General features: G+C 51.1%; 2 protein-coding genes across 2 annotated transcripts in view; both read right to left on the reverse strand.

Annotated features, from left to right (window-relative positions):
* IL17REL (interleukin 17 receptor E like) overlaps positions 1-9726 on the reverse strand; it is a 52929-nt gene extending 43203 nt beyond the window's left edge. The window contains exon 1 of the mRNA XM_027854234.1: positions 9579-9726. Within this exon, the coding sequence (XP_027710035.1) occupies positions 9579-9680 (102 nt within the window). The 5' untranslated portion in view covers positions 9681-9726. The remainder of the gene's footprint in view (positions 1-9578) is intronic.
* A 4842-nt stretch (positions 9727-14568) lies between these two features.
* TTLL8 (tubulin tyrosine ligase like 8) overlaps positions 14569-16128 on the reverse strand; it is a 68138-nt gene continuing 66578 nt past the window's right edge. Inside the window, exon 15 of the mRNA XM_027854349.1 lies at positions 14569-14800. Within this exon, the coding sequence (XP_027710150.1) occupies positions 14622-14800 (179 nt within the window). The 3' untranslated portion in view covers positions 14569-14621. The remainder of the gene's footprint in view (positions 14801-16128) is intronic.

Raw genomic sequence — 16128 nt, forward strand, 5'->3', positions numbered from 1 at the left:
TGTTGGGGCATGGCCACTCCCCTCGGACACAGCCCTGCTCTGCACCTGCTCCTACTGTTGGGGCATGGCCACTCCCCTCGGACACAGCTCTCCTCACTTCCATGTCGCCCTTGGAGCCTCACTTTTACTAACCCCGCACCTCCGGTTAGCTGCCGATCTTCTTTCCATCTCTCCACCGTCTCTTGGACACACGTGTCTCCTCTCCACTCAGGGAGCCCCACCTAGTTTGAGCCCTCATCGTTACCTGGCTGCGCTATTCCAATGCCACCTCATCGGTCTCCCTGACTGTCCATATTCCAGTTCGAGCTCCATGCAGCTGACAAAGTGATTTTCCTAAAGTGCAGGTTTGACTATACCATCCCACCCTCACTCAATAAACTTCAGTGGCTCCCTACCACCTCTAGGATCAAATATGAAATCCTCTATTTGGCACTTAAAACTCTTCACAACCTAGCCCTTCCATACCCTTCCAGCCTACTCACATATACATATATATACGTGTGTTCACACACACAGAAGCACACATTTTGAGTCAGAGAGTCAAAAGGGACCTCATTTTACAGATGAAGAAACTGAGGCTCAGAGAGGTGAAATTACTTGGTCAAGAGCACAAAGGTATTAAGGAAGCAACTGAGTTCACCTCTCAAAACCTCATCTGTGAAATAGGAGTGATGACAATACTTGTTTGCCGGTATTGGTGTAGTCACAATTCTGTCCCATTTTCTCTGCATTCATTGTCTTTGTAAACTGGGAGAAAAAGATGGAAGTCATCGAGAGAGAAAGTTCAGCTCATTATAAGGAAAGCCTTTCTAGCTATGAGATGTCCGCAAGGCGAAAGGACTGACTCAATTGACAAGCATTTATTGAGTGCCTAGTATGTGCCAGGCCCTGGACGGTCTCTAGATCTATAAATGCAAAGCTCCCAATGTCCTAATTTAATTGTCCCATTTGATGGCTTCTTCTCAATCCTCAACCTCCTTGGTTTCTCTCCTGCCTCTCTCCCTGGAAGCATGGGCCTCCTCCCTTCTGTTTCTCTTCCATCCTGTCTGACCACTCCTTCTCCGTCTTTTTTTCTGGCTCCTCATCCATACCAAGCCCCCTAACTGTGGGTGTTCCCCAAGATCTTGTCCTGAGCCCCATCTCTTCCCCTCTGCACTTTCTCCCGGTTACCTCATCAGCTCCCATGAATACATTTCTCCGAAAATGATTTCCAGAACTAAATATTCAGTTCCAGTCTCTCTCCTGACCTTTGGTTCCATTATCACTGACTGCTTATTGGACATTTTGAACTAGAGATCAGAGAGATATCTCAACCTCAATGTCTAAAACAGGTCTTTCTCTCCAAACCTTTCCCTTTCCTGGCCTTTCCTATTTCTGTGGAAACCATCGACCTCCTTCCAGCCTCCCTGGTGCCTGACTGCAGCAGCATCCCCGCTCCTCCTCCTCCCTTGTCCCACAGGGCCAATCAGATCTTACCATTTCTACCTCCACATCTCCTGTCCCACCTGATTTCTCCTCTCTCCTCACCCAGCCTCCACCTTAGGTCAGGACTTCACATTGTCTAGCCTGGATGATTGCAAAACTCTCTTCATCGCCCCTTCTCCCTCAAATCTCTGCTACTCCACAGTCCACAGTCCCACAGCTTTCAAAGGGATTTTGAATGCCCTCGTGTAGAACGTGGTGCTTCAGCTCTGTCTTGAGGGGAGAGAGGGAATGTATGCTGTGGAGGTGAGGAGAGTGTGCATTCCAGGCAGGGGAGACTGCCCGTGCAAAGACCCAGAGAAGGAGGGTTGGAGGGTCATGTGTGAGCCACAGATTGAAGGTCAGTTAGCTTGGATTGAATAGTGATGAAAATAATGCCCAAGGAGGCTGGAAAGATAGGCCTAGGCTGGGCAGGGCTGGGCTGGGCTGGGCTGGGCTGGGCTGGGCAGGGCTTCAGAAGCCAACTAGATCCAAGTGTTTGTATTTTGATATAGAAGCAAAGGCAGATGACTGCAGTGTGTAGAGTAGGGGGGGAAGAGTTGGTGAGCAGCCCAATGAGGAAAACCTTATGCAAATGATCAGGCTTCAAGCCCTAGAGACCCGAAGCAAGAGCAGATAAGAGGCTGAAATAGGCTGGGGACTGTGGGAGTCTGCCTCCCCAGAGGTCCTTAAGAGAAGGCTCCTTGTCAGGGAAGGGGTAGAGCGCATTCCTGCCAGGGTAAGACCTGGATCCCCTTCAGAGCAGGACTCCCTATATCTCTGCCGGCCCCATCCATCAGACTGAGGGCTCCCTGAGGGCAGGGACTGGGGCTCCTCTTCTCTCCTCCCCCTCTCACTAGTGTTGAGTTGGACAAACCTGCAGTTGTCAGCTCTGGGGCTTTGCAGTGAGGGTGGGTATGCCTCTTCCCAGATTCCTCCCTCCCCTCTGGTCTTCCCCAGGGGAAATGGAAGGAAGGCTCAGGCAGGCCAGGCTTCCCAAAGCTGGTTCATCCCCAGGCAGCTCTCTGGTGAGGGCAGCGGTGGGGCCTGAGCAAACCAAGACCTCTTCTTGGGTCTACCCTCTGGCTTCCTCCCCACCCCATGCTCCCTAAATCCTTAGAGCAAGAGCTCTTAGTCTTTTTGTGTGACAAAATGAAAGACAGAAGATTACAAAGGAAGGTCATTATGTTAACATATTATTATACTGAAGTAGTTATCAAAATCTCATTTAAAAGTTCACATACTCCAGGGTAATACTCCCTTTCTTGGGGTCTACACCATAGTCAGGATTCCCTATGGACAATGATGGAAAGCAAGTCACTTGAGCCAGAGACCTTTGAGATTCTGAGTTCTTACTTCCTCCTCCGATGCCTTCCAAGGTCACAAAGTGAGGCAGAGACAGAGGTAGAGATAGAGAGAAGGAGAGACAGAGACAGAGACAGAGAGAGGCAAAGACAGGGAAAAGAAGCAAAGGCTGAGACAGAGACAGGCAGAGGCAGAGACAAAGAAGAGAGACAGAGGCAGAGACAGGAGCAGGGAGAGGTTGACAATCCCCAGGGCTCAGGCCTTGGCTTCACCTCCCCCTCTAGCTCAGCTTTATTTGCATTGGCAGGAAGAAGGGAATAGATCTGCCCCTTATTTGGGGAGAACAGGGATGCTCCCCGACTACCATCACCTCCTTCCAGAGGCAGGCTTGGCCAAAGGGATTTGCACACAGAAATCCTTAAGCTCGGGAGGAGGAGGGTGGGAGCACCGAGGCCGGAGCCCTGGGTGCTGAGATCCTGGGCCAATACTTGCTGTCAGCAGAGGTCTGGCCTAGGACTAGGTAGCCTCAGGCCCCTGCCTCAGTAGGAATCTGCTTCTCAGGAGAGAGGGATGGCTACCTGCCAGTTCCACGGAGATGGGAGTAAGGATCCTGGAAGGAGAATGGAAAGGACTTCAGAGGCCATCTAGTTCAACCCCAACATTTTACAGGGGAGGAAACTGAGGCACATCCTTACTAGTCAGGCTCGTTGCTGCCTCTGCTCCTTGGTTCACAAACCTCCCCACTACAACGCCTTTACCTAGATAGATACTACCATGCAGTAAGTGCCCATTTCAGGAAGTTTTCCCTGTCTGCTCCAGCTCCGAGGGTCTCCTCTACCAGGGCAGGCTCACGCTTGCCTCGCCCTCCATGGAGCCTAGCACTGGCTGGAGCACGTGGCCCGCCCATTGCAGCTCGCCCAAGCCTGGGAGGAAGTAAGTCCTAGAAGGGGTTAAGTGAGTCACTCCCAGGGAAAGCTGATAGAACTCCCAAGGGGGTGGTTGACAGTCTTGTGGTAACTGGGGAATCCCACCTGGTCTCCCTGCTTCCTCTTACCGTGCCTTCCCATCCTCTGGCCCCTGGACCTGACCTGGACACAGCCCAGCTTGTTGCTAAAAAGAGATGTTATGAAAATGGAATTTCACAACTTGAAGCCTGGGGGCAAGGGATTAAAACTTCCCAGTTCTTGAAATACTTGTCAGTGGCTTGTAACACGCCCCGCCCCCCTTCCCCCGCAAATATGCGTCTTCTTTAGTGGGATGGGGCAAAGCTGGCTGAGAAGGGCCACAACCCGAGTCTCATCCTGGTCATGTTCAGGATGGAGCAGCTCTCTCCTAAGGAAGCCCCCCATTACAGTGCCAGCTGGGACCCCCTCACTAGAGGCTCAGGATCCTAACTTCCCTCTTCCCATAAACATACCCCCACTACCCAATTGAAAAGTCCCATCCTGCTCACAAGCAGCTGAAAAACCCTCAAGGGGTGGGGGGACTGTGGCTTGTAAAGGTCAAAGGTGTCTCCTGTAGGAAAAAAGTTCTCAGGGAGGCAAGTCAGGAATAGAGTTAGCAGAAAACATTGGGGGAGGGCGGGAGGACCACCCTCCGGCCTTTCCATAAAGGCCACCCACTCAGTGCAGGCCTGGGGGAGAGAGCTCCGAGACTCCCTTCAGGCATCAGTACTCTGGTCCCAGGACTCGAGGTGACCCCCGTGTTGTGAGCCCCAAAGCGGAGCTGGGCCAGAGATGAGAGCCTGGCCTCGGCAAGTGGCCCGAGTTTGCTCAGAGATGCTGTTGCTCACATTTCCCCTGCCCTGGGTGCTGACCGTGGGGTGCGTACCCAATACGAGCCAGGAATAGCAGCAGTCACCAAAGGCAAGGGAGGGAGGGAAGGAGGAGGGAACCAAGGGGCCTGGGCCCCAAACGGGGAAATCTCATGGTGGGAGGAGGGCTGTGAACCAGTCGGATGCCAATAAGTGGTAGGGGTGGGGTTGAGAATCTAGGAAAAGGGGAGTGGCAAGACAGTGAAACTTGGGCTCAGGGGAAGCTTTTTGGGGCTTACCAAGCCAGGCTTTGGAGGGGCCAGGAAAAGGCTAGGGGAAAATGTCTGGGATCGTGCCTTAAAGGCGAGATGCCCAAGTCCCTCTGTGGTTCAGCGCACCGAGGCACAGTTTATTACAATGCAGCTAAAGGAGCCCATTAGCACTCCCTGTGAAGACGCTTCCCCCACCGAAATCATCACCATCATAACAACCAAACAATAGCAGGAGTGGGGGAAATCCCCCAACTGTCCCTGTAGCCTCACTTAACCTTGGTTTACCCTTCTTTGCAAATCTTACTGGAAAACTGCCTGGCCCCATCCTGTCCACTGATTCCTTGGTTGTGGTCACATGGGGTTATTAGGACGGCTGGGAGTCAGAGACAGGACCTCCACACCCCTAGCCTGGGATGCCAGAGGAAGTAACCCAGCTGGGCTGAGGCGGAGCTGCCTGGGTACTGGAGGGCTTGGACTTTACAAGGACCTGAGCAAAGTGAGGCAAAGCCTAAGCTCCCAGCCATCCCCCTCTGGGGAAGGAGCATGCCCATCCTGGACACCCTACCGGCCGTCAGCTCCCTTCCACAAGCAGGCCCAGCTTTGTTTTGGGATCCTAAAGTCAAAAGGAGAGACAGTTGAGTTCATCCTGCCCAAAAAGGGCCAGGACACAGCAACCTGTGTGAGTTCAGGGCCAGTGGGCTAACACGTGGCAGGTAGGAGGGAAGTTGGCTAGGAATAATGGAAACTTCCTGAAATTGACCCCAGGTGGGTCAGGCTGGAAAAACAAAACTGTTTCTGGCAGGTTTAGCTGGCTCACAGATAACTACGGCAGACAGATTGCCAAGAAGGCCACCAAGGCCCCTCCAGGGCTCCTCCTGGGCAGCCTCTGATGATGGTACCAGTTCCTTGGCTATGTGGGATGGAGGGCCAGCACCAAGGCTGCCAAGGGCAGGTGCCAGCTGATTTCCCCAAACAAATTATCAGCATGACTCGAGTCAAGGTTGCCTTGAGGAGCGTGGCCTCATTCAAGCCTCACATTGAGTGGGGGCTCCCACTCAATTCCTCCAATGATTCCTCCATGATTCTTTCGATCTTAACCTCCCCCAGGTGCCTGAGAAAAGGCTGTTGATCGATTCCCAACAGACACCCTGCTTCCCTGTCAATCTGGTCTTCTCGTTATCCTCCAAATACTCCGAGTTCATTCCTTCTCTTTGTGCCTTTACTAACACTTTCCCCCACTTTCATCTCTATGCCCCAGCCTCAGCCCAAATTCTCGTTGCCCTCCTGGGCAGCCTTCCCCGACTACCTCAGCCCACCTGGCCTCTCTGAGCTCCGCCAGCAGCAGCCAACAGGCCACGGCCACTGCTTGTGACCACATCCTCTTTGGAGCATTCTCAAGTTGCTTGCTGTCTGCTAGTTTTGTTTTCCTAGCTAGATTTGGAGGTTTGAGAGGACAGAGGGTTCTCACTTCACGGTGAAGTCATTCACTCCCTTCACAGGGTCATTGAGTCAGCAGGCTTGTGTGAGGCTAGAGTGAAAGGGACCCTAGAGGTCATCCACTCCAAGTTCTCCCAATTTACAATCACTCCACAAGCATTTATCAAGCTCTTATTATGTGTCACGAACTGGGGATGCATAGACGAAAGTGAGACAGGCCCCTGCCCTCGGGGATCTAACATTCCTCCACTGGAGAAAGGAACTCCAGAGAGAGAAGTACAATGACTTGGCCTCACTCTTCAGGCCAGTGTTTGGAGCTAGGACCAGAGCTCAGCTCTCTCCCTCTCAACTCAAGCCCCAGTGTTCTCCCATGATACTGGATTGCCCATTTGACTTCAAAGACCTTCTTCAAACCCCCTTTGCTATTGATCTCAATGGCTGTTCAAATATGGCCCACAGTCCACTGGACACCTCACTAAGGACAGGCTTCAGGCTTTCCTTGGGTTTATGGAAGCTGGGGTTTCCCTGGGGCATAAAGACTGCCAGCTTGGGCTAAGGCCACTTGGTAATCCTGGGAGGTGGAAAGTTTGCCCCTCTGGGAGGTCTTTGAATAGAAGCTGAACAACCATGAATTGGGTGAGTTGTAGATGATGTTCTTGGGTGTTGGGGCTACTCTGTCACATGGCCTCAGAGGTTGCTTCCTGCTCCAGGGACTGATGACTTTTCTATTTTCTGGACAGTCATGGACCATGACTGGGGCAGCTAGGTGGCTCAGTGGATAGAGTGCTGAGCCTGGAGTCAGGAAGACTCATCTTCATAAGTTCAAACCTGGCCTCAGAGGCTTGCTAGCTCTGTGACCCTGGGCAAGTCACTTAACCCTGTTTGCCTCACTTTCCTCATCTGTAAAATGAGCCAGAGAAGGAAATGGCTGAGCACTCCAGTGGCTTTGCCAAGAGCACCCCAAACAGGATCACGGAGAGTCGACAGAACTGAAATGACTCAACATCATGGAGCACTCACATTCTTAGCCCTGACCTCCAGTCACTGCTGGTCCACAAGCCACAGTGGCAGCAAGTGGCTAGTCCACTCAGTCAGGCTGCTTGGTACCATCTCTGCATTGGATCAAATGGTCTGATCCACATTCCCGTAAGCACATGGGATGGCCACCGATTTGTTGTTGGCAGAGAATATAAGAGACATGCGGAGGGATGTGAGTGCACTATGATCTATAGTACGGAATAGGGCAGAACACCGTTTCCTATTTTCTTCTTGCCTTCTGGAGAAGAAGAAAAGGCTCAACCATGGGGGCTAGTTGTCCGTAGGAAGCCTGAATGCTGCAGCCTGGCCGTGTTTACCATCGCCAGGGCCACCTTCCAGCCTCTTCAAACCAAGCCTTGGATTCCCCACATGGAAGATGCTGTTTCTGAACCATATCAGAGTTGACTCGTTATGAAGTGAGACAAAGCGGCAGGTGTGCTGGCCTTGGAAATTCTTAAAGAGTCAAAGCCCCATCAGAGAGAAGAGAAGACTTTAAGGCAGAGGAAACCCTGCCATATGATGCAAAGAAGGCTCTAACATTGTTGCCTTGTAGAAAGGAGGCTGTCCTTTGATTAGTGATGACTCAAGTCTCTCCAAGATGGCCCTTGTAAGACAAGGACCTTCTAGTCTACAGACAGTTTCCACCCTCTCACATCCCTCCCTCCACATGCCTGTACCCTTGAGGTATCGAAGCACCCCAGAATGCTGGAGCTTGGAGGGACCTTACCTGTCCCCTCAGTCCAACCTCCAAGTCCAAGGTCACCTAACTGGTGAGTGCCAGACCTTGAACCCCAGGCCTTCCTGTGCTCTCTCCACTGCCCCTCACTGAGAAAACACATGTGCCGGCTGCTGGGGCACCCCAGCTTTTCAGGTCTCCACATCTTGTAGCACATTCCTCTGGGTGCTGGCCATATCGCCCAAAGCAGTTTTTTGTTTCGGTACCTGGCCCAGAGCCAGTGCTTAATCACTGTTCACTGCACTGACTCAGTAAGACTCCAACAGAAAGAGTTGTGACTTGGAGTGTTTCTGAGGTTCCTGCTCCCCTCTCTTATCAAAGTGGTCACTTTCACCTTCTTCAGTCCCATCTGGAAAACAGGATCCAGTCCTTCCATTGTTTCCAGGCTCTGCTGAGGTCTCTAGAGTATGTAATGAGTGGCAAGAACAGTTCATGTTCTTCCTGGGGGTCACGCCTCTCACCAGGGCTCTCTGGGTGAGCGTGGTCCAGTCCCTTCCTTTCCTGGAGCCCCTGCATAGCCTCCCTCCTGGGACTGCAGTAAGGAACGTGCTTCGCAAGCTTAAAGCACTAGGCAGACATGAGCTGCCCTGGCTCCAGAGCCCCCAGGGCCACTGGTGAGGCCCTCATCGGTCCCCATTGCACTCCAATGGTCATAAAACACACCAGACTGCATGTTCCAGCATCCCAAACTGCTGTTAAGGGAGGTTTGTGGGCTTGGACCTCCTACAAGAACACATCTGTTCTTGTTCTACTGCTCTCTTTAATGGTACGCTGACTGCTTTTCTTAGCCCTTCTAACTGCCAAGACCACGACACAATGGACAAATCCAGTGGGAACCTTGGGAAATGACTCAGAAAACCCAGCTGCCATTCTCCTACTCTCAAGCACAGCCTTACTCATCTATCTCAGTGGCATCCTGCAGAGAGCCCCCAGCCTGGTGCAAACCCAACCCCCTGCTCCAGCCCCCTCCTCATGCCTGGTGCCTACATTCAGCACAAGACCCTGAATTTAGAAAGGGCTTCAGAAATGCAGCTTGTGAACACCTGGCTCCGGGGAAGTCAAGCCTCACCCTTCAAGCAAATGTCACCCCGGGAACAAGAGGTGTCAAGGCAGGGAAACCTCGTCAGTGGGACCTGACGCTCAGACCCGACGATCCCAGGAGAGGTTTGAGCAAAAGCCCCAGCTCCCCAGAAGTCTGCAGAGCAAAACAAACAGGCACCAATTCCCCTTTCCCTTTATTGTAAAAGGAAAGATAGAAGCTCAGTGTATACTCCTCATTGTCCTAACAATCCTGGCAGCCCAGCACCCGGTTACTGGGGGTCCTGACTCAGGACCCTCAGCAGGCAGACACCGGTCAGTATTTCTGCAGCCTGCATTCACAGGGACTCCAAAGAGCCTGCCATCTCACTGAAAGGGTGTTGGGGGCATCTGGTCCTCCCATTTCCCTGATGAGGACAGTACAAACAAGGTCTTTGAGCCCTTCCTCAGCCTCCTGCCAGCCCTCACTCAGGGAAACCCAGACAATCTTGCAGACATTTACTTATAGGGTCCGGGGAAGAAGAAGATAAGAGCTTACCTCTGAACAGGCAAAACCACATTCCGAAATCTGGGAGATAGTCTGTCCCTCAAGGGTCCCCCAGACCAGGGTTAGAAAAATGATGGCATTTCCTGAAAGCATCTCTGGGGTTGTGGGGAGCCCAGGAGAGTCTCTTGGAGGCTGGCCTCTCTACTTCCTCACTGAGACGCTGTCGTTCCTTCCCCACTATAAATAGGGCAGAGATTCCACATTTGACTCTTTGTGGGGGCGGGGAAGAGGAGGATGTGTGCTGATTTGTTAAAGCTCCTTTAGTATTTTAAAGACACCGATTCTCCCAGGGGAGGGAGCTGGGGAGCATTTAGTAACTGGAATTTCATAGATTCACAGAAGGCTAGAACTGCAGAGAATGTCTAGTCCAATGACCCCATTTTGGAGAAGGGGTTTACCTGAGGTCACACAGTGAGGATCAGATCAGATAACATATGGAAAGTGACTTTAGAAACCATATAGTACCCTAAGAATTTGACGTATAGTGATACTCAATAGCTCTTCAATGTTGAAATGAACTGTGGAAACTCTGCTGCCTGGACTGGATGATTTCTCAAACACCCTTCCAGGTCCAGGGTTCTACAACTACCATCTGTATTTTGTTGTTGAGTTGTTTCAGTCGGGTCCAACTTTTTGTGACCCAGTTAGGAGTTTTCTTGGCAAAGGTACCGGAGCGGTTTGCTGTTTCCTTCTCCAGCTCACTAAACAGATGAGGAAACTGAGGCAAACAGGGTGAAGTGACTTGCCCAGGGTCACACAGCTACTAAGTGTCTGGGATCAGATTTGAACTCAGGAAGATGAGTATTCCTGACTTCAAGGCTGGCGCTCTATGCGCTAGGGCGCCCTCTAGCTGCCCCAACCACCTATAGTTACAATTCCCTAATCTCTAGATCTCCAACCCAGTTTTCATACATCACTGATCACGTCACTTCCCTGCTCACGTAACGTCAGTGGCTCCCTCTTGTCTATGGGATAAAATTGTCCCACCTTTGTACCAGCTGCAGCTCAAGGCTGTAACAGCCTCTCTCTTCACTATTCTTCTTTAAGGTCTAACCCAGGTGACACCTCCTCCTTTACGTAGCCTTTCCTGAAGACAACCCCTCCCCACCCGCCACCCCCGACCCCTGGTCCTTCCTGCCTCCTGAGTTCCTAATGCCTTGTTCCTCCTTTGGGATGACAAGCTCTGTGTCCTTACCCCTGAGCAGTGTTTTCAAAGCTATCTGGGCTCTCTTTGCCTCAGCAGGCACAATTCATTCACATCTCCATCCTGGGCAATTTTGATCTGTCATTCCCTATCTTCTCCATAAAACACCCACCCCATGGATTGGAGGTGCTTAGTAAAGGCTTGCTGGATGGCTGAATAGACCCCAAATCCTTTTGGAGGGCCAGTCAAAGTGCTCATACATTCTGGGGATCGACAGAGAGAAATTCCCTATAGATCACATAAATGTCAGCCCATCTTGCCCCATATTCTAATCTGTGGTAATAGTGCCAAGGGATGCCTCAGCGTCATCCCCTTTTAAGAGGTCAGAGAGGCAGCCACCCACACACCCCCTACTTCTCCCTAAAAGCCTGCTACAGATGGGCCAAGTGGGAAGTAATTGAAGCTGATTTCTCATCTCCACTTTCTTCTTCCCACCCTCCAGGACCTCCCCTACTTGGGGGAGGAAGTGGGGCTGAGATCCAAGCCAAGCCAAATCTTTCAAAGCTGACTGATGGGGCAAGTTGAAACAGAATGGAAGCGTGGCATTTAATTTGCATAATTAATTCCTGGGGGAATTCCTCTTTGGAGAGGCCAACCACAATCCTTCATCCCCCGAAAGACCTTGAGACCCAGGAAGCCTTCAGTTCTGGGAAGGGGGAAAAAGAGACAATCCATACACACCCACAGGCTAGTAATGCAGCTTGGTAGCTAATGGACTGAAGTCAGGATTTAAGACAAACACTAAGTCGAACGTGGTGGGCTGTGTTACCTCTGGGCCCCCAGTCAGACAGAGACTAGGGCTGCCATGTGAGTGAGAAGCTAGATTCCTCGAGGAAGGTGGCCTGGAAGATAGCTGCAAGCCCCATCCCTATAGGCTCAGTGGGCAGCAATGGAGTTAACTGGCCATTTGGTCACTGCTGGCTGGCCACACGCTAAATGACAGCTCAGCCAGCCAGTGACAGGACACCGGGCTGGCTGGACGAATGGAGGGAGGGAACTTCCTCAGCCCCCACACTGAGCAAGGTGCCAGATGAGCCTCTTTCTCCCCTGGCACAAAAGTGGACACCCCAACGGCTAAGCACTTCCCTGAGTGACTAAAGGGGCAGAGAGGGGAGGGCACAGCACTTCTTCAGCTGATATCTGGCTAATTACCCAGGTGTGGTTAGAGCTCTGTGTGAGAGCTTTCACTAATGATTTGAGGACCTCATTAGCAACCAACTCCTCTGTTCTTATGCCTGGGACAGCCAGGGTTTCCGTAACCCTAGCTTCTGTCAAGATCCTGGGGTCCTGCTTCTGGATTCTTTCTCCTACAATTTAATTTGCCTCAAACGCTGGGAGGATGTGTGGTTAGGAAGGGTTTCTGCTTTCAAAGCCATGCTTTACCAACAGTGTCCATCTATGGAGTTTCCTAGGGCCTTCCTCACAGCGGTCCTGCCAGCTAGGGAGTGCCAGGCTCTCCACACCCCTCCTGACCAGATGATCTGGGTCACTCACTCTCAGGTGCTCTTCCAAGGCATCAGAAACCCTTTTCCCTTTCTTTTGAGGCTAACTCAACTTTCACTTGACTTAGTAGAAGGCAGGGGGTGTGTAGTAAGGATAGACAGGATGTAGGCTAAACCAGATCTTTCCCCCCCTCTCTGTCAGAACAGCCTGACAAGGTCAGTGACTACAATGGCAGAATCCAAGAGAGCAATATGAATTCAATCATGGTCACTCTCCAGAGAGCTGGGTGCTCCCCAGACTTCCTGGGGAGGAATGCAGGTCTGCCAATGGTCACCTTTGCTGCAGTCAGTCCTGGATCCTCTGCCACCCGGAAGCCCCCCAGTGCAGGACCAGAAGCCAGTCATTAGGAACTCCAAGACAGATGTTACTTTCACTCTACTTGGCCAGGATGCGAATAAATTCTGAATTGGGCTAAGTGCTTTCATTTTCATTCTACAAAGGAGAGAAAGAGGTGGGAAAGAAGGTTGTGTCCAACTATCACTGGCTCAAGAGTGTCCTCTCCTAGATCACCAACCAGGTGCTGCCTCTGTTCAAATCCAGGTAGATGTCAGCTTTGCCCCTTTTAGATGACAGCCTCAATCATTCAGAGGAACTTGAGTGTGAACCCATAGGACCAGGGACTTAGAGATGGTTGAGACGTTGGAGGTTGGCACAGAAAGGTTAAATACCAGCCTGGGATGTGAATTCAGGTCTTCCTGGCTCCAAAGCCCTACCTGTTCTTCCTGGGGAAGCAGTCTATTTGTGCTGTCTGTCCAGTCGTTGTCAAGGATAGCCCTAAGGAATGAGATCTGAGGTGAGAAAAGCCCAACCCTGCCAGTTCATTTGTCAAAAGTGAGGAAATCAAACAGACTCCCTGATCTCCCTGGTCTCTGCTGCCCTCCAGACTTTGGAACATCAGGGCCAGGGCACCATAAGCAGGGGAAAATCACAGACAGTCCCAGAACGTGGAGGGTCAGAGCTGGAAGGGGTCCTACATCAGCCAACAGCTGACCTTGATAGAGAAACCTTAAAGAGGTCTGTAAAGTGCTGCACAGATGCTAAGTCATTAGATCCTCACAACAGCCCTGTCTGGTGGGTACTATTATCATCCCTGTTTTAGAGATGGGGAAGCTGGGGCTGAGTGGTGAAGTGACTTGCCCAGGGTCCACAGCCGGTATCTGAGGCAAGACTCAAAAGCAAGTCTTCTCACCCATAAACTGTACCACTGAGCTGTCCAATGAACAGCAGCAAAAGAGCAACTATCCCCAAACCATTCGGGAAGGGGGCACTCTGAGGATAAGACAGTTGCTCAGAGCTTGAGTCTAGGCCCCAGGAAAGTTTGGTTGGTGGCAAAGCTATGCCTCCCCCCAAGGCCATTTTTCTAGCATTTGGCTGGAAAGTGAGTTGCAGCTCATTAGAACCCACCCTCACCCCTACTCCTGCAAGAGGTAAATAGCCGGACAAGCCAGATGAACCTGTCTAGAATATCTCCTGATGCCAGTGTCCTCGTTAATCCCTTCTTATCCTGCTTCCTGAGTAACACTCCCTTGTTCACCATTTCCCACCATCTGTATATCTGCCCTCCTGACAACTGGAAAGCCCCTGCTATGATGGCTTTTAGAAGCTGGCCTGGTCTCTAAGTCTCCACCTCCACCACCTTCCCACCCCTGTCCTCATTTCCAAAGCAAATATTTGAATCTGAAAAGACCCAGGACCACAAAACATTGTGATGTGAACAGGGTTTGAGAGACATAGATGGGGGTTGAGGGAATGACCTCTGTGGTCCTTCCAGTTCTAAGCCCATGACCCCACGATTCTATAATGAGGCTGGGGACTCATTCATCATCACCCTGAAGGGGGACCCAGCAGAATCAATCAATTCCAGCACCTACAACATTCTCCACTGGTATCCTGCCAGTGGGATCCCGGGAGGCAGAAAGGTGGTGCTTTGAAGTCCCCGACCTGTTGGAGGAAATCCTGTTGGGACCAAACTACCCCTTCCATGTTGGCTCATAGGGACCGGCTTAGCAGTGTGGCAAACACTGGACTTGTTTTGTGGCATTCCAGTGAAGTCCAGCCTTCTCCCAAAGCAGTCCATTCTGGAGCTCAGGGACAGAAATGCATGGAATCCTTTTGCTACCCCACACCACCTGTAAAAAGTACTACTGTGAAAAACGTGTCCTTCCCCTGGAATATCTTGGAAAAACTCCACACACAAGGTTGGTCACTTACATGAATGGATTTTTTTTTTGCTTGTTTGTTTAAACAAAACACACACACACACAATAAATCAGACTGTCTAGGAATCCATTTAGGATGCTATAAATTTTCTAGGGAAAGTGGGTGTTTCAGAGGTTCTGCAGGCTGCCCACCATTCTTTTGGATGGGCCGTTCTGCCCATTTAGAGGGACATAGGCGTTTCCTTGTAAGATCGTGGCACAAAAGGAGCTACAATGCTTGCAGGTCTTTTCCATCTGAAACGTTCCTTTGCAAACGAGGCAAGGGGCTGGGACGCTGCTTGGCAAACCTGCAAAGAGGAAGATGGAAACTGGCTTGAAAAGCAGTGCAGAGCACCAAGGCCAGCCTCAGGCTTGTCTAGACCAGATGCCCCAAAGCTGGGCTCTCTTTACAACAAACATGAATTCAGCAGACACTCACCGTGTGCAGGGCTTTGTCCTGGAAGATTAAACATGAAAAATGGAGCTCCTGCCCTCAAAGAGCTTACAATCTAAAAGGAGAGCTAGGGCACAGGCATATGTAAGGGCGGGGCATCGAATGAGGAACTCAAATAAATCGTCCCACCCACTGAAACAAGGGACAAGTCACACCCTAACCAGGTGGAAATGGCCTGTCTCCATCCCAGGTTTTAGACCAGGTGGGGAAAAGTCTTGGGAGCTAGAGGGATGCTGTCCCCGAATCATGTTCAGGTGGGCTGAGGCCTCATCTATAAAATAAGATGCTGGATTATCCATGAGATTATAGCAAGCCGTGGTGGAGACTTCCTGGCAAAATCTCTCCTGTACAGTTTGTGTGTGTGTGTGGGAGGGGGGGTGGTTCTAGACTACTTCCCATCCCCCATCAGTATCCTAGCAGTACCCCCAGATCAGTTGATGGCAGTGCCATCGGGAGCCGATGACTGGATGCAGATCAGCATCTCTACAAGGGGTCCAGCAGAGACCTCCTCGAGTCCTCCACAAAGGGGAGAAATGGACTTCCAGCACACAGGAACTCTGAGTTACCTCCCACTACCCACGCCATTGCCATGTGTAACCTTCAAAGCTTGAGCCCACTTTCCCCAGGAGATTGTGTCACAGGTTTTGGTTGGTTTGTTGGGAGGGGCATATTTTGTACCAACTATGCCATCTTAGTAAATACCCTCTTCCTAAAAGCTAATTAATTAAGTCTAACCAACTAAATTATTACCACACACTCATATGTCTTAGCACCACACAAAAGATGACACCAGCCTCTCAAGGCTACTCCTAGAACCTCATGTTCTAGGGCTCTGTGTTCATTAGGGTTCACCTAGTTGTGTTTTAGGCTGTGTTTGTCAAGGCCAGTAGGAGTTGGGATAATTGAAGCCCAGTTTGACCTAGCAAATAAGGCACAGGACTTGGAGTCAGAAAGGTCTGAGTTCAAATCCCACTCCAGATACTTACTGACTTGCTGTGTGACTCTGGACACAAAGAGTTGGACTCTAAGGTCTATGATGCTAAGATCTTTGGAGTGAATTCATTTTTCTAGAGACAAGGAAGCAGGAGGGTTACTCTCTAGGATGCCCTCCCATGGCTTTCCTTCTTGGATCTATCCCCCATATGGAAAGGGGCACTTCCTTCCCTCTTTCCTCCCTTCTTT

This window comes from Vombatus ursinus, unplaced genomic scaffold (assembly GCF_900497805.2).
Source record: "Vombatus ursinus unplaced genomic scaffold, bare-nosed wombat genome assembly UNPS02010394.1, whole genome shotgun sequence".
NCBI classification, from domain to species: Eukaryota; Metazoa; Chordata; class Mammalia; order Diprotodontia; family Vombatidae; genus Vombatus; species Vombatus ursinus.